We start from the raw sequence: 17,049 nt of genomic DNA on the forward strand, positions 1-17,049 counted from the left end.
TTCTGCAGAAGGTCGGTCGCTGTCCTTCTGCAGAAGGTCGGTCGCTGTCCTTCTGCAGAAGGTCGGTCGCTGTCCTTCTGCAGAAGGTGGCTGTCCTTCTGCAGAAGGTCGCTGTCCTTCTGCAGAAGGTTGGTCGCTGTCCTTCTGCAGAAGGTCGGTCGCTGTCCTTCTGCAGAAGGTCGCTGTCCTTCTGCAGAAGGTCGCTGTCCTTCTGCAGAAGGTGGCTGTCCTTCTGCAGAAGGTCGCTGTCCTTCTGCAGAAGGTCGGTCGCTGTCCTTCTGCAGAAGGTCGGTCGCTGTCCTTCTGCAGAAGGTCGGTCGCTGTCCTTCTGCAGAAGGTCGGTCGCTGTCCTTCTGCAGAAGGTCGCTGTCCTTCTGCAGAAGGTCGCTGTCCTTCTGCAGAAGGTGGCTGTTCTTCTGCAGAAGGTCGCTGTCCTTCTGCAGAAGGTCGCTGTCCTTCTACAGAAGGTCGCTGTCTTTCTGCAGAAGGTTGCTGTCCTTCTGCAGAAGGTTGCTGTCCTTCTACAGAAGGTCGCTGTCCTTCTGTAGAAGGTCGGTCGCTGTCCTTCTGCAGAAGGTCGGTCGCTGTCCTTCTGCAGAAGGTCGGTCGCTGTCCTTCTGCAGAAGGTCGGTCGCTGTCCTTCTGCAGAAGGTCGGTCGCTGTCCTTCTGCAGAAGGTGGCTGTCCTTCTGCAGAAGGTGGCTGTCCTTCTGCAGAAGGTCGCTGTCCTTCTGCAGAAGGTCGCTGTCCTTCTGCAGAAGGTCGCTGTCCTTCTACAGAAGGTCGCTGTCCTTCTGCAGAAGGTTGCTGTAGCTCTTGACCCGCCCTGCCAGCTCAGTGCTGGTGAGTCTGGTGGCTTTTTTACAGAAATATTACACTAATTATTTTTTATATCTTCAGAGGTATGAAGGTGACTTTATTAATATAATTACCTTTAAAGAAAAATGTCCTCCAGAACAAAGATGGCTGTAACATGTAAAACCAGTGGGAACCATGGCAACCAGTCATCAAGACATGATGTTCTGTCTTGAACGTTAACTGATTTGCTTCGTGTGTGTGTGTGTGTGTGTGTGTGTGTGTGTGTGTGTGTGTGTGTGTGTGTGTGTAGGTACGTGTTGGTGACTGTGGGTCCCGTGTTCACAGAGGAGATGTGGAGGTTGGCCTGCTGCGCTCTGCAGGATGCTTTCTCTGCAACGTTAGAGCCTGTGAAGGTACACACACACACACACACACACACACACACACACACACACCCCCACACACACACACACACACACACACACACACACACACACCCACACACACACACACACACACACACACACACACACACACACACACACACACACACACACACCCACGCACACACACACACACATCAGCTGATACAGATAACAAGGCTGCATACAGATTTAACTCACCCCAGAAATCGAAACATGATCAGAACGCTTTCACTAGTAATTCTCACATTAAGTTTCCTTACAGAAGTTTAACTTTCTCTCTCTGTATAAAAATATGTTTTATTGACCTCCATGTGTTTCAACCTGTTGTTTTTTCACAGCATTTTGTCTCACATTTTATTTCTGTCAGAGTGAAACTTTATTATCTGACCTTTGAACCGAATGAAAGGTGCTTTGATTCCACTGACATGTGACCCAGAACTGAAACATCAGATGGTACCGAGCCCTCGTGCCCGTTTCATTTGATTAAACCCCAGCAGGCTCGGCTTTATGAGGACTTTGTGTTAATTTGTTGATGACGGCACCTGCTGTGTGTGTCTGGGTTTACTGAGAACATCCTCAGTGAGTCGAACCCCTGCTGATCCACTTCATTCCTGTTAACACAGAGCGGACCTCAACGGGAATCTGACTGAAATATTCCTGCCTGCCTGACTGCAGCTAAGCAGCTTTACTGATTAAACCTCCTGTGTGTGTGTGTGTGTGTGTGTGTGTGTGTGTGTGTGTGTGTGTTGTGTGTGTGTGTGTGTGTGTGTGTGTGTGTGTGTGTGTGGGTGTGTGTGTGTGGATCAGAAAGAGAGATCATGAACATCTATTGATTCTGCCGTCACTTTTTCCTGAATCCTCAACAGATCAAATAATTTTATATTCACAATAATCAATATGTTCTTAAAAAGTGTAAATAAGAAACAGAAGATGAACTTAAAAAATGTAATTAAATAATTTTAAAAAAGGAATAACATCTTTTATATCCGTATCAAACAGCTCAGAGATGCTCTGATTGAAAAGGTTTTCCTGGTTCTTCATGTGAAGGTAGCAGTTTCTGAAAGTTGCAGTGACAGTGACGCTCTGATCAGTTTGTGTTTCTAATCGTCTCAGAGCTTCGTGGTATTTCTGAGTATTTGTGGAGTTTAGTGAAACGGCTCCTCTGGTTTGAAACAACCTGGAACATCCAGTCCAGCTCTGTAAGTCGGATCAGTTTTACATTCAGATGTTTATAATTTATTGTTGGAAACAACAAATCTAAATAATAACCAGAAGCCTTTTGTGTTCCTTTTGAATAAAAACTATAAAACTGGTTCACATCAATACTGAAAAATACAAAAACATAATTTTACTTCTTTTTCTAAATTATTCTCAACTTTGCAAGTTCATCTCATAAAATCCCAACAGAAGTTTGTGCCTGTTTTACACAAAGTTTTTCTAAGGCAGTAATTGGTTGGAAGGTTTATTATTGATTATTATTTATTATTGATTATATTATTATTGATTCATGTGTCCTCGATTATTTAAGACAGGATTCTGCCACTGTTTGTGCATCGCTGCAGACGATCGTTATGTTGACATATTGTCGTGTTTTAGGTTTCAGTCTTTCGTCTTTTTATTGTCATTGGCTGTAAAAACAATCAGCTTCTGAGGTTTTGTGAAGAAAAGGGAGTTACGAGTGGCTCGCCTTCAGCATTACCTATTTTTATTAGTAGAAAATTACAAAACAAACACTGAAGTTCATAAAAATCAGGATGTTTGAGGGAATGATCGACGGGCTGTTCATGAGTCGTTCTTGCTTCAGTCGCAGCTTAAATCTGTAACAAGTGGCTCATCCTTCAGACATTTGATCATGTGACCTTTGACAAGCTTCATGGAAAAGCTGCTTTTGTTTGTGACACATTTGGGTCACGCCTGATCCAGAGTAAACACTATTTATCTACAAACCCAGAGAGAGTTACTGCCGCTGATCAGGTGGCTGATAGGAAACCTCGTACCGGGATGGGAACATTCTGGAGTTCCTCAGGGTTTTCCTGTTGGAACCGCTAACAATGCACCGGACTCCACATAGATGGACAAACATCCTCCAGCCATCTGACTGTGTGGTCAGTCATGTTGAAGTAGCAACAATTAAAAGTGAAGCTCTTAATTTAACAGTCAATCTAAGAGAGCTTTCACACCAGCCCAGTTTAGTCCGGTTTAATCCAAGTCTGATCACTTGTCTAGAAAGTCTGGCTCATTTTGTGAATGTGTAAATCTGACCCTGCAGTGGGTCAGAACAGTGAACTGTGGTTTGGTTCGAATGCCTATGTGAACGCCAAGCGGACTGGAGCCAAAGCAGGAAACTGACTGCACGCAGGGCATTCTGGGTAAATACAACCAAAACAAACGTGTATCTAGTGCAACTCTAACAGGAAGTATGGCTTGAGCTCTTTTTTCAAAGACAAAAGAAAAATCTTCCATCCACTAAAAAACTGACATCACTTTAAGTTTTACAATTATACCATTAAGAAGTTTTGCTCAGTGTTTTTCAGCGGTTGTTGAGTTGATTCCTTTCCTTGCATTCTCATGGATCGACTCTGGTTTGATGAGAGCAGCTGGCTGCCAGCAGAACGTGCAGAAAGCTCATCACTCCAGCAGATTTCTGACGGGGATTGCTTTGCTCTGTCGCTGTAGAACCTGCTGGCGTGTTTTCATAGCGGCTCTGACAGTTTCTCTGGAGAGCCTGTGAGGTGAAGGGGCGGCTCCGTCTCACTCTCCGTCAGCTGAGGCCGAATACTGGAGGATCAAAGCTATGGCTCAGCAGGTGGGTGAACAGATCCTAACACTAACATCTTCAGAGTATGAGACGGAGCTGAAAACATCAACGTTTTACACAAGTTGTTTCCATTAAATGAACTGAATAGATGAGTGAGGCAGGTCCAGAAACGTTGGAGTCATGTCCTGTCTCTGTCTCAGGTCTTCATGTTGGACACTCAGTGCTTCCGAAGACGCCCAACAAACAAGGACGGCTTGAGCACGCTCAGTCCTGTGTGCTCATCATCGAGCTGCCAGCCGACCAGCAGTCCAAGGGCATGCTCAGAAGAGGTGGACCGGTCTCACTCACTGATGCATGTTTAAATCTGTCTGCTGGTTCTCACTGACATTCTGTCCAGCTGGCTCATTGCTTCTGGTTTTCCTGTTGTTGAATCCAAACCAGTGAACTGCTGAGATTATTCTCTCTCTGTTCTCTTTCTGCTGCTGTGCTGCAGGAAAATCGGGTAAGGCGGTTTTCTGACTCGCTGTCAGGTGTGTTAGAGAGACAGATGCTCACATGCAGCAGCCATCTGTAGCATAATCACACTGCGTCATTCACCATCAGATGTGCATGATATGCAGAAAATGATCAGATTAAACATTCCTGTGTGGAATGACAGACTGATGCTGAGGATTAAAAACCATCTACCTTTAACTCTGATCCGGGTTCTCATCAGGTTTTAAATCCATCTATAACTTATTGTTGTCAACCAAAACAATTCTTACATTGTCATTTACTGTTTTAAACCTTTTACCTGCTGCTTCTCTGAAATCTTCTACATGTTTAATATAATTAGGATAAAGTGCTGAGTATCTCTGTTCATCGTTCATTTCAAAGCTTGCCTCATTATGCTTTTAATAAACATAATGAATAATAGTGTGTTTCAGTGGGATGTGATTATTTTTATTTCACATCTAAAATCCTATTTGAGTTGATTTTTCTGTAGAAAGTTGAGACAAAGATTTAAATTCTTTTTGTAAAAACTGACTAAACGTGATTTATTTCCGTCCGTCCTCCAGGATCCCGTTCCGGACCATCGTGGTGAGCCTGCTTTCCCATCAGGTCCTGCTCCAGAACCTCTACGACATCCTGCTGGAGGAGTTCGTCAAACAGCCTGAAGGCAACGAGAGGGTGACCCCTGTGACCTCCGACCCCAGCAGGCCCACCGCCGGCTTCCTGCGCTACATCTCCATGACAAATTTAGCCATCATCCTGGACCTGCTGCTGGACTCTTACAGGTTGCTGCTGTGTTTACCGTAAAGTGGGACAGGCAGGTTGTACCGGTTCTGATCGGTTCTGACCGGTTCTGACCGGTGTCGTCTCTGCAGGACGGCTCGGGACTTTGACACTCGGCCGGGTCTGAAGTACCTGCTGATGAAGGTGTCGGGTGTTTGCGGAGCAGCAAACCTTTACCGTCAGTCGGCGATGAGCTTCAACCTTTACTTCCAGGCGCTGCTGGGCGCCACGCTGAGCCAGGCGGAGAGCATGACCGCTCAGCAGGTGGGAACCAATCACAGTAATCCCTGCTGAGGCTCTAAATGGCCACACTTTCAAATCGACAGTGGCTCACATCGTATTCTGATGTTCAGCAGCAAAAACTGATCTGAGTTTAAATTCAATCGTTAAACAGTTTTTTATTCTCTCAGTTCAGCCAAACATCCAAAACTTTCGTAACGCATCAAAATATTAAACCAAAGTTATTCAAACATCTTTAGATCTGAATTAATTACTCACCTTTTCTTTCTGTAAAAGACGGTGATGAATAAAATAAATATTGAAACTGTTATATTCTAGGAACTCATTCTTCCCTTACTGAGTTCAGTAAGAGTTAATGTAATAATAATCAACAGAGAGGTATTGATAGATCAGAAACGTGACAGACTTTTGTCCCTGCCTTCCTGTCTGCAGCTGTCATGAAAGGCATTTAGATATTTGATATGTTTGGATTATATAAACTGATGTCATTTCTGAATACCTTGTCTCCACAAGTCACACATTGATGACCATCAGTTCCCAACTAAAACATTCACTAATAAGTATTTTATAATAAGAAACTTTTCTCCCAATTAACCGTTTCTGTTCAGGTGAAGCGGATTCTGTATGAGGAAGAGGAAGGCAGCTCTGGCTCCTCCCACCCTGGCTCCGCCTCCTCAGAGGATGAAGATATCTTTGAAGAAACAGCACAGGTGATAAAAACATGATTGTTGGAGCTGTTTGTGTTTCATTTGGTTACTGGGAAGTTTAAAGTGTTGCTGAATCTGTCCATCTCATATTTTATATTCTCAGGAGAAAATAATATCTAAAAATCTTTTCCAAACAAATTTATATAATCCTGACTGACCTGAAACAAAATAAAATAATTTCTCTGTTTTCATTGAGTCGTTAGATCTCAGGTTTCGGTTTTGCTGTAAGTCAGGTCATTGAGTCGGTTTCCTCTGGCAGGTGAGCCCGCCTCGCGGCCGTGAGAAGCGCCATCAGTGGCAGGCTCCTGCCCCGTCGCTCAGCGTCCAGCCTCTAGGGGGCGCCGACTGGGCCTGGCTGGTGAAGCGCCTCTACAAAGTGTGCATGGATCTGTGCAACAGCTACATCCAGATGCACCGGGACCTGGAGAGCACGCTGGAGGAGACGGCGCTGCTGAGAGGAGGCGGGGCGTCAGGAGGAGATCACGTTTTCTTCCTGCCTCTCTTCCAATCAGAGACTTCCACTCCGTCAGCCGGCGGCTTTTCCGCCAGGGGGACGCCCTCAGAGGAGGGAGGCGTCAGGGGTCAGGGCATCGATCTGAGTGCAGCTTCACCTGGAGAAACACCAACACCCAGCCCCAGATTCAGGTCTGACATCTGTCCTGTAACTGCCTTAATGATGCAGATATTTGAACTTACAGCTGCAGTATGTCACTGCTATAAAAGATCTACAAATTTGTTAAAACTAATAATATGTTGGATTGCATGAAAAAACCCTCCACCCAGTTCTACTGCAGTGATCTAGTCAAATCAACCAGTCAGATCCTGAAGTCTCTTAGCGCTGTAAATGACACATGTGTACATGCTGCTCAAAATGCTGAGGGAACAACTTACTGATTCAGAAAAAAATGTCTACCGTCATCTGTGGCTATGCTAACTAGCCTTAGCATTCATGGCAGCCTCAGATGCAGTGAACCAGCAGAAAGTGTGAGTGGTGCGTACACTATCATGACTAACAGCACAAAGACCCTCCTCCTGGCTCTGATTGGGTTAGGGTTAGTGGTGAATTTCTGCAGTTGGCACCGTGTGAAAACAGAGGAACTCGACTTTTTTCACAGATTATCTGTCTCATAACAAACTGTTTTAACAAAAATGTAAAAAAGTATTTTCATAAAGTCCACATTCTGTAACTAAATGTCTTCACCTTCCTTCATCTTCTCAGCTATTTCTATTTCTCCCAGCTTCACAGGCAGTCTGCCGCACCACTTCCAGACCGGAGCGGAAAAGAGAGACTTCGGCATCACAGGGAGCTCGGTAGGAGGAGTTCCCAGCAGCGCCGCGCCCGGAAGGAGGAAGGAATGGTGGGAAAACGCCGGTAACAAACTGTACACCATCGCTACGGACAAAACCATCAACAAGCTGATGATGGAGTACAAACGCAGGAAGCAGCCGGTGCAGCAGCAGCCGGTGCAGCAGAGCCACATCAACCTGTTCATGAAGGAGCAGGCCCGGGCGGCGCCGGGGGGAGCGGTGGGAGGAGACAGGAGGGGCCCCGTGGAGCTGCAGAGGCCCCAGCAGCTGGTGGACCAGCAGGGGCCCCCGCTCAGGCACTCGGTCAGCGCGGGGCCCGAAGTGCTGAGGCAGGAGAAGAGGCCCCGGTCAGGATCCACCATCAGCTCACACAGCATCTCCTGAGGGACTCCGAGGCCCAGATACAGGTGAGGGAGGAGAAACAATCTGATTCACTCTCATTGCTTTTCTCTAAAACTGAAACTGATGGGCTTCAGAGTTTAGTTAGTTTTTTTTTTTTACCAACAGTTAAATCCTGACTACACTCCAATTTAATTTAAATTCCCTTCCTTAAGAAAGGAGTTATGCTCAGTGTCATCTTTTTAAAAGTTCCCGTGTCGTTTCCTTCAGTGGTTCTTGGTGCAGCGCCCCCTCAGGCGAGGAGGGGAACAGGTTGCTCAGAAGGTTCTGTTGGTTGGACCCAGAGCAGAGTGGAAGAGAACCACAGCAGCTGGAGATGGAACAAATGTTGCAACACGTACCCCCAGCTTGCTCCTGTTTCTGACCTTTGACCTGTCTGTCTGCAGGCGTGGACCAACATGGTTCTGACTCTCCTGAACCAGGTCCTGCTCCTGTCGGACTCCACCTTCCTGGCGCTCCAGCCGGCGCTCTACCCGTGCCTCAGCCAGCTCTCCTGCCACGTCACCGACGCGCGGTCCGCCATGCGCTGCGCGAGTGGCTCGGCCGGATCGGCAGACTGTATGACATCATCATGTGACATCACAGGGGTGGACGAGGTGTGGCTGAGTGAAGGACACACGGCGAGGGCGTTGAGAGAAAGAAATGACCCTTTCAGAGAGAGACGACTGAGGAACTGCTGATTAAATGAATGAAGTTTGTAAAGAGTTGTTTGTACGATGGAGAGCATTTAAATATAAATGTGCCATTTTTGCTCTGGTTTCTTGTTAATGTCTGATTTTCTGAATGGCTTTTATTTATTTCATAATATTCAGAGCTCTTCTGTTTTTGCTGGTACATTTTCCTGGTCATCTTGATGCCGTCTGTGTTGTGTTGCTGATTCATATTTATTGTCATATTGTGATGCTTCCTTGTGCATCGCAGCATTCCTCTGACTTTTTCCGCCTTTTATTACGTATTTTGTAGATTTCTCAAAGTTGCAGCAGTCAATAGAAATGTGGATTCATGTTGCTGCTGCTGAAACAGAGAAAACAGCTTATTTGCTTTAAAACAAAAATGATAAAATAATATTTAAAAAAATCCACTGGGTGCCTTTGGGGGAGGATTTAATAAGCTGTAGCTTATCATCATTTCTGTTTTTAGTCAGTTACCAGGAAGTTTCCGCTTCAACTAAGATCCAGCTTCAGTCTTTGGACCACAAACATTTCATTTCAGAATCAAGCAGGCGACTTATTGTGGATTTAATCCGATTGTGTTTGGTCGTCTCTTTCTAGCTTCGGCTCTTTGTGTCTGTCTGTAACGCTGAATGTCTCTGGAGGTATTTACTTAAACCAAATACAACATGAATCCGTACGGATTTATGGACTCTTCTTGAATTCTGCAATGTTTTTACGCTTCTTCTCTCACTGTGAAGATCATTTTGTTTGACATGTGAGAAATGTGCAGCTGGTTACTGTTACTGCTGTCACTGTTTGTTCCTGGTTTGTCTGCAGCTGAATCTCTGAGGGCTGAAACCAAAAGCTGCAGGTTAACAGAATCTCCTGAAACGTGTTCAGCATCTTCTGTTCCTGAATGTCTTCATTTAAAATACAACCAGATAACGCTGAATGGTCCAAGCGCAGTCTTGTCTTCTTTATAAAGGAGTAAAATGTGGGTCCAAGACAGAGATGATTATTGAAAATGATGCTCTGTAGTGTGAATCTGGAGTTAAAAGTTTGTGTCCAGGATGTGTGGGATCTGCAGAGATGTTTTTCCTGGCCATGTTAAGACGGCTCCAGTAAAGATCAGGCAGTTTTAGCTCAGTTTGGTCTTGGTGTGCTGCCATGGGGCCATGTGTTGATGTTGGATCATGAGAAGAGTTGGAAAGTTGGAAACTCACCGGTCACACCATCTGACCTCTTCATGTCCACAGCTGGCTGCCAGCTCTCAGCTCCTGTAACGTCCTCAGTGGTCTGCACACATTGTGTCCAGCATCATGTCCAGCATCGTGTCCATTGTGACTCCTTTAGTATATGATGGGCTCTACTGGGACTAGTTTCCACAATGACAACTTACACCAAAATCTGAGGCCCTCACATCATTGTTAGTGTTGAGGAGGAAGACGGTCAATCAGAGACTCATAACAACAATCACAGTTCAACTCTGAAAAAATAACTTGCATCTTTCTGTCCTTGCCTGGATGTTTCCTTCTAACATCATTTTCTTGCATTTGTATCCTTGAAATTGGGTTTTGTAAATTTGCCCAGACGGCCGGTTTTAATCCAGGGTGTCTCTGGTCTCTTAGTAAAGACTAGAGACAGTTGAGACAATCAGCCTCTGCTCATCCTTTCACCGTCTGCTCTCCACACAACACGCTGTGACCTCATTTTTTGATTTGGATCCAACTGTTCCCACAAGCTGCATAGAATAGTTTCACAAGATAAGTCTACAGAGAAAACTACTCTAAGCTGGAGCAGCGCTGACCTCCATTAACACCAAAGTCCACTTTAGGATAGATTACGACAGAGGCGTGCTGCCCTGATGCGAGCGGCATATTGAGGACAGGAAGGCCAGTCGCTTTCTGATTCTCCTCGGGAGATTTACTCTTTTCACTCACTTCATCAGTTTGTCCCGTTCATTTCTAAATACTTTCTCATTCTTCATTTGCTGCATTTGTTCCAGTTTTCTCTGACTGATAAAGGCTCAAACCCAACCGATTGGTGTCAAGTCAGTTTTTATTGGGCTGTTTGTCCAAACCATCCACCTTCAACTATTTATTTCAGAATCAGTTTATAATTTGGATTCCTTTTATTTCGAAACTAAAACTAATTTTGAATGTAAAAACAATGTGTGGCTCTCTTACTATAATATCTCCAGAAGAAGTTTGTCTTACCCGGTAAAACTCCAGTTAGCATTGAGACGCCTTGTTGAGTCCGACAGACTCTCTGACTCCCTCTGATGTTTTGCAACTAAAATCAAATCAAGTGTCTGGAGAAATAACTGCAGGATGAAGAACATTTCAGGGACCTTACAGGTATTTGGTGTTTGTCCAAAAACCACAGTTAGACTTAACAGAACATATAAAACATAATGGTTAGCTGATGTTAATAAATTAGAGACTTATAAAAGTTTTGTTGAGCATCTGAGTGAAAGTGATCACAAAGTGTTTCACTGCATAAATTGCTTTTCATCACCAAAAGCTATGAAACCATCTAACTGACCTGCAAGGATGAAAAATCCATCCGTCTGTTCCTGTGATTACAGACTGAACAACAGCAGTCAGCTGGATGTTTTCTTTGTCTCTCCGTCTCTTTCTGTCCCTGCCAGTGTCCCTGACCTGTCCTAATTCCAGCTGTCTGAGGGCGAGCAGCAAGTGGACAGATGTTGTGAGCCATCAGTGTGATCAGCAGTGAACAGAAAGGATTTAGTTGGTGTTAAGTCCATGACTAAAATAAAGCTGTTGACTAATGTGTCTGTGTCACGCAAACATTCATCACAAACTGATTTTCCTTCCTCCTGCTTCACCTGATTTTTATTTTTTAAATAAGCCAGGATATTTGTTTGTGCTCTTCTGAGTTTTTTTAGTTAAATGTGTGGATTTCACACATTTAACCTAAAGCTTTGGCTGGAAGCTTCAGATCTTGTGAATGCCCCAAACTGAACATCTGTCCAAACATCATCTGTCCATTTTATCTGCAAAATTATCAGCATTTTGCTTGGAAAGCTAATTTTAACTCTTCCTGTAATAAATAGAGTCATCAGTAGTTTGGTGACTTCAGTGACAGATTAGTGGAACTGAAAAAGCAAAGTCTGACCTCATCTGCTTTCATTGAATGGAGATCAGACTTTAGTGTTGCTGGGCAGATGCAGCAAACTGTTTCATGATTGGCTGGGTTGTTGATAGATGATGGTTCTGATTACAGGAAGGAAATCTGTCTGGTAATCGAGGAGCAGTTGGAGCTGACCTGGTGTTTGACACGGCCAGACAAAGTATTTATGTGACCCAGACATGTGGCACAGTTTCTGAAGTGGACGGTTCCGGTACTGAGGGTCAGAAACATCCTGAACCAACCAAACTGGTATTTTGAGTCTTTCTAATCCACACCATGTTTGTAATCTTTTAATCTCATCCAATAAAGAAAGAAAAACTTTATTTCTGGATTTCTATAAATCTACAGCTGAAAGAATAAGTTTTATGAGGTGCAGAAAGTAGTAAGAGATTTTTTGTCTTGTTCTGTATTTGGAAATATAAGAATAATAATTAACAATTTTTATTCAAATATTTCAGCAAGATTCTTTAAATCCCCTCACATCCGTCCCTCCTTTTGAGATCAGGTCACATCATTTCTTTCTCCAGCGACGCTGGAGTTTGGATGATTCCAAACTGTTCCTGTCCTGAAGGAAAACTACTCCTTCACTGAGTCCTTCTGACCTCTGCAGTGTCTTTTCCTGTGATTGTATCGGAGGATGAGGACCAGGAGTCTCCAGACGTTGCTCCCGATGCCCAGATCCAGTTTTATTCATGATCACTGGAACTCAGACAGATCAGGACAGAGAACATGGATGGAGCTGAAAGCTAAAGCTGCATCATCATTCACAACACGGCATCCTTTTACAGAAAAAAGTTTTGATCAAACAGTCCATCAGGTTCAGTTCATTACTCAAAGTAGTTTTCAATTGAAGGTTTTGGTCTCAAACAGCAGTCAGACCTTAAGGACCTGCAACCTTCACATGACTTTCTGCTCCAGCACACTGGAGTCCAATATGAGCTCATCAGTAGAGTGACTGCATGCCAGTGAGACAGTTTGTGATAAAGATGGAGGATAAAGGACACATTTAAAAGTTGTAGGACTGATCTAAGGAAACCCAGCAGGTTGATTGAGTCATTGATTTGCAGCATTCACTGCTGGACATAGTGACAGACACCAGCGTTGTGTCCTTGACTTTGCAGCAGTTCCTCATACCAAGCATGCATGTAGCGATGGTGGAGGAAAGATTCCCCTTGAACAGGCAGAAACCTCCAGCAGAACCAGAACCATCGAGTTTTCAGCTCAACCAGTTTGAACAAACTGGTTTTAACAAAGATCCTAAAAAATCCACATTAAAGTTGTTTGTTTTGATTCAAATCTGCTTTTCTGTTACAGGACTGGATTATTTCTGGACTTTCTGCAATTCAAAACATCATATTTTTGTTTAAAGTGGATCATTTGCATTGATTGATCAGGATGAAACTTGAATTGAATCCAGATTATCTGCCCATCAGAACCAGTGACGTCTGCTTCTCTCCTCTCCTGGATGCTCTCTCTCTGTCTGCTGCCCTCATTTCTCTCCTCCCACTCATCACCGTTTATTTCAGCCTGATCACTTCGCCGCTGCTCGCAGTGAAACCCTCCCAGCTGAGAGCAGACGCCTTCTCCGCTGCGTCTCTTTGCTCCACCTTTACTTTCCGCTTGCTGTGGCCTCTGGTTTCAGGACTTTGGATCCTCCTCCAGCCCACCATGCGGTCTCTGCTGGAGAGCAGCTGGTTGAGGTTTGGACCTGCAGGTCGGGACTCTCTGGACTGGTCCACTGTCCCATCACCGCTGCCGTCCACTGACAGACAGGCTACGGTGAGTCCATGCAGTCAGAGCGATGCACTGACTGCTGCTTCTGCTTTACACTGGTGGTGTTTTAAATGAAAAAATCCTAATGAACCACAAGTAAGAATTTAAGAGTTTATTTTCCAGGAAAGAAAAATTCTCCAATTTAAATCCAAAGATTGAAACCTTTTACTGCTGCTGTTTTCCTGTAGAGCAACGTTTCTCATCTGAATGATTTGTTTCATCTGTTTGGTTCTGGTTTCAGAAAATCAAGGCAGCAGAATGAGCAGACACATTTACTTTAAAAATACATATATCATAGTCAAATTTCCACATAAAGTATCTCCTATGTTAAATGTAACAGTTAATTAGGCTGTTATTGGATTACATTACTCTGGAACATTGAAACAAATTAGTTTTTACATTTATATTTATATGTCCTAAACTTTATCCTAAACAATTTATATTTTAAGAAGTAAATTATTCTCTTTCTTAGATTGTAAAAATCATTTTATAATTAAAACATTTTTAAAACATAATTTAGACAAATACCTACAGATTTACTCAACATCAAGACAAGGATTTATTTTTCTACCAACCAGAACACCATCAATATTTAAATCAATTAGGAAATCATAAAGAAGAACAGATGTTCTACTTGTAATCCTCCCAGTTTACATCTGCAGATTAACGTCTAAAGAGGACAAAGTAAATCTGTGACTTACAGCGCCCTCTAGCGGCCAGATGCTGTCTCTCTATCAGACAGATGAATGTATGTATGTGTGGACATGTGTGTATTTACGTGTGTGTGCATGACGTGATTGTTTTCTGGTCCTAACTGTGTCTGGCTCTTAGGGTCAAGGTTCAGGTGAAGCCATCATCAGCACCAGATCCATCACCTACATCGCCATAGGAACGGCTTCCTTCCTCGTCCTTTTTGTGAGCATCCTTGGCTTTCTGATCTGTCGGCGCCGGCGGAGCTTCCGCCTGGACGGGAAGCTGGATCTGGCCAACGTGATCGCCCTGGAGGATCTGCAGGACCCGGAGAGGAACTGCGAGCTGCTGTCCTCCCTGCGCCGCAGCCAGTTTCCCAGCAGCAGCTCTGAACAGGATGTGTCAGATGGCGTGTTCCTCATGGTCTACCTGCCCCCGCCCTATGAGCAAACCCTCACCAGGATCGCCAGGGCGGCCAGCACAAGCAGCTCCAAGGACGTGGAGCTGCTGCCATCCAGTCCTGGACCAGAGACGGGAGAGACAGAGAAAGAAGGGATGGGAATGAATGATGAAATCGTCCTGAAGGAAGAAAATATGACTGAATAAATGTGAAATAAATAAGAGGACAATAAAAGACAGAATTCAACAATAAAAGAGATTCATTATACAAATTATTTCTTCTCTCTAATGCCTCTTGGTGAGCCAGACTTCTTCAGGAAGGTCACATGGTAGAAGAAGAGGTCACTGCTCCTGTGCATTGAACATAATTCGGCTGATTCAGAACACACCATCAGAACATCGATCCGTCGATCAGTCGATCAGTCGATCCATCAATCCATCGATCCATCAATTCATCGATCAGTCGATCCATCGATCCATCAATTCATCGATCCGTCGATCCATCGATCCATCAATTCATCGATCCGTCGATCCATCGATTCGTCGATCCGTCGCTGCATCGATCCATCGATCTGTCAATCCGTCAATCCATCGATTCATCGATCCGTTGCTTCATCGATCCATCGATCCATCAATTCATCGATCCGTCGATCAGTCGATCCGTCGATCCATCGATCCGTCGATCCATCAATTCATCGATCCGTCAATCCGTCGATCCGTCAATTCATCGATCCGTCGATCAGTCGATCCGTCGATCCGTCGATCCATCGATCCATCGATCCATCAATTCATCGATCAGTCGATCCATCGATTCATCGATCCATCGATCCATTGATCCATCGATTCATTCGCTGTTGAAAGGGACACTGCCACGGTTTCCCTTTAGATGACAATTTAAAACACACAAACAGAACCATGAACTAGAACTTCCTCCCTCTGTAGAACCGACTGAACCCAGATTTACAGGTTAAAAAGTTGAAACATTCCTCATTCAAAAACACCAGCAGAAAAATCCCTGCTACATTAAGGCTTGTAAAAATGTAAATCTGCACAAAAGAGATTCTATTTTTTACATTTCTGGTTTATCTGTTTTATTAGCTGTAGCACGGTTGTGTTTTTTACCTTTGAACTTTCCTGCTCTTGTGTTTGAACAGAACCAGCTGGACTGAATGTTACAGATCAAGGTGATTATTTGTATCCTGTCTTTGAAGACTAATAATAAAGAAAGCTTAAAGCATGTGGTAGCATCTCATTTATTCAGCTTAAGTTTCATGGCATTGAAATGAAACAAGGACACAAAAAAACTGCGACTGTAAAACAAAAATGACGTTTAATGGTTAAAATAAGGACAACAGAAGACAACAGGAAATGGAGCAGAAACATTCAGGGCTGAACAAAGAAAAACAAGAAGCTTTAATATTAACAAAATGATGGCAAATGACATTTGAGTCGTGTTTTGATGATGCGGGCGATGATGATGTCCAAAAAGATCAACAACATTCGGCTCAGAAAGGAAAACATCTGATAGCAGCAAGAAGAGACAAAGTCATGGGGAGATTTCAATCAGTTTCTGTCAGTCATCTTATTTCCATCAACATTTCTGTGCACCTTTTGGAGTATTGCACGGGTAAAGTTGATGGAAAAAGAAAAATTTGAACTAATATCCTCAGTTTTTTTTACAAGTGTTTATGCTGAGGTGTTTCGTTTTTACGTGTCTCCTGGCTAAAGGTGATGGAGATGCAGCTAATATCAGTGCATGGATCAAACATGTCGTCACATGGTGTCCTGTTAGCCAATCGAAAGTCCCACTTCTAACCGAATACATCTTAATTGTTGTTTATACTAATTTGTTTTCCATTCTGTATTTTTAAATGTATGATAGTTATAGCACATATCACCATCAACTCAGAATCTTTCAACCTATTTTTGGTTTAAACAGGAGTGAATACAAACCTGTACATGTCACATGTTTTAATATTAAATAAATTCCCACTGAAACTGAAACCTTACATGTTTTTATAAAATATGAGAAAACATAACAATGATTCATTTGCAAGGCACTCAATTAAAAAACCTTTATTATTTAGTTGAGCAGCTGAAGAAATTTAAAAAAAAATTATTTCATTTATTTCCAGGTTGACTTTGGGCACTTTTACTTTAAGTCAAATAAATGTAGCTTGTTTTAGATTTTGAACCTAAATGTGTGAGTTTGTGAAACAGTAGAAAGTTGTGTTAACTTTTTACAAATGTTGTCAAACCTCCAAGAGTTGAATAAACTAGAACACTTAAAAAAGACAGGAGTGGAAACTTCAATTTCTGTTTAAAAACTAACACAAATTTCTTGTGCATAATCTTGGCCCGGCTTTCCTCACTGAGCTTCTTCACCCTTCCATACCTGATGGGTCTCTCAGGTGTGCAGCTCAGTTGCTCCTGGAGGTACTGAGATCTAGAAGGAAGCTCAGAGGGGACAGA

At 43.5% G+C, this 17,049-nt stretch overlaps 2 protein-coding genes across 3 annotated transcripts in view; both read left to right on the forward strand.

Moving 5' to 3' along the window:
* Window positions 1-10,598, forward strand: part of LOC129355181 (brefeldin A-inhibited guanine nucleotide-exchange protein 3-like) — a 37,254-nt gene extending 26,656 nt beyond the window's left edge. Inside the window, 15 exon segments of the mRNA XM_055024721.1 lie at window positions 1,108-1,210; window positions 3,899-3,954; window positions 3,956-4,028; window positions 4,181-4,202; window positions 4,205-4,288; window positions 4,291-4,309; window positions 4,474-4,482; window positions 5,039-5,257; window positions 5,348-5,519; window positions 6,104-6,205; window positions 6,462-6,847; window positions 7,441-7,886; window positions 7,889-7,917; window positions 8,296-8,422; window positions 8,425-10,598. Of these exon segments, the coding sequence (XP_054880696.1) occupies window positions 1,108-1,210; window positions 3,899-3,954; window positions 3,956-4,028; window positions 4,181-4,202; window positions 4,205-4,288; window positions 4,291-4,309; window positions 4,474-4,482; window positions 5,039-5,257; window positions 5,348-5,519; window positions 6,104-6,205; window positions 6,462-6,847; window positions 7,441-7,886; window positions 7,889-7,917; window positions 8,296-8,422; window positions 8,425-8,486 (1,909 nt within the window). The 3' untranslated portion in view covers window positions 8,487-10,598.
* Window positions 10,599-13,081: 2,483 nt separating this feature from the next.
* LOC129355196 (uncharacterized) lies at window positions 13,082-15,471 on the forward strand. Of its 2 annotated transcripts, XM_055024739.1 has the most exons (3): window positions 13,406-13,494; window positions 14,151-14,236; window positions 14,320-15,471. In XM_055024739.1, the coding sequence occupies exons 2-3, from the start codon at window positions 14,231-14,233 to the stop codon at window positions 14,782-14,784; spliced, it is 471 nt and encodes a 156-aa protein (XP_054880714.1). In that variant the 5' UTR covers window positions 13,406-13,494; window positions 14,151-14,230; the 3' UTR covers window positions 14,785-15,471. The 2 variants fall into 2 exon arrangements, with proteins under 2 accessions (XP_054880713.1, XP_054880714.1); XM_055024738.1 differs by lacking the exon at window positions 14,151-14,236 and having other exon boundaries at window positions 13,082-13,494; window positions 14,320-15,470.
* The last annotated feature ends 1,578 nt before the right edge of the window (window positions 15,472-17,049 follow it).

Source organism: Poeciliopsis prolifica, unplaced genomic scaffold, assembly GCF_027474105.1.
Source record: "Poeciliopsis prolifica strain line A6 unplaced genomic scaffold, Auburn_PproV2 SCAFFOLD126, whole genome shotgun sequence".
Taxonomy (NCBI): Eukaryota; Metazoa; Chordata; class Actinopteri; order Cyprinodontiformes; family Poeciliidae; genus Poeciliopsis; species Poeciliopsis prolifica.

What these genes read in the sequence shown, in the direction of transcription:
- LOC129355196 (XM_055024738.1), top strand. Translation starts at nt 13,111, where the DNA reads ATGAAACTTGAATTGAATCCAGATTATCTGCCCATCAGAACCAGTGAC. An exon ending in CCACTGACAGACAGGCTACG is followed by an intron (nt 13,495 to 14,319) that starts GTGAGTCCATGC and finishes TCTGGCTCTTAG; the next exon opens with GGTCAAGGTTCAGGTGAAGC.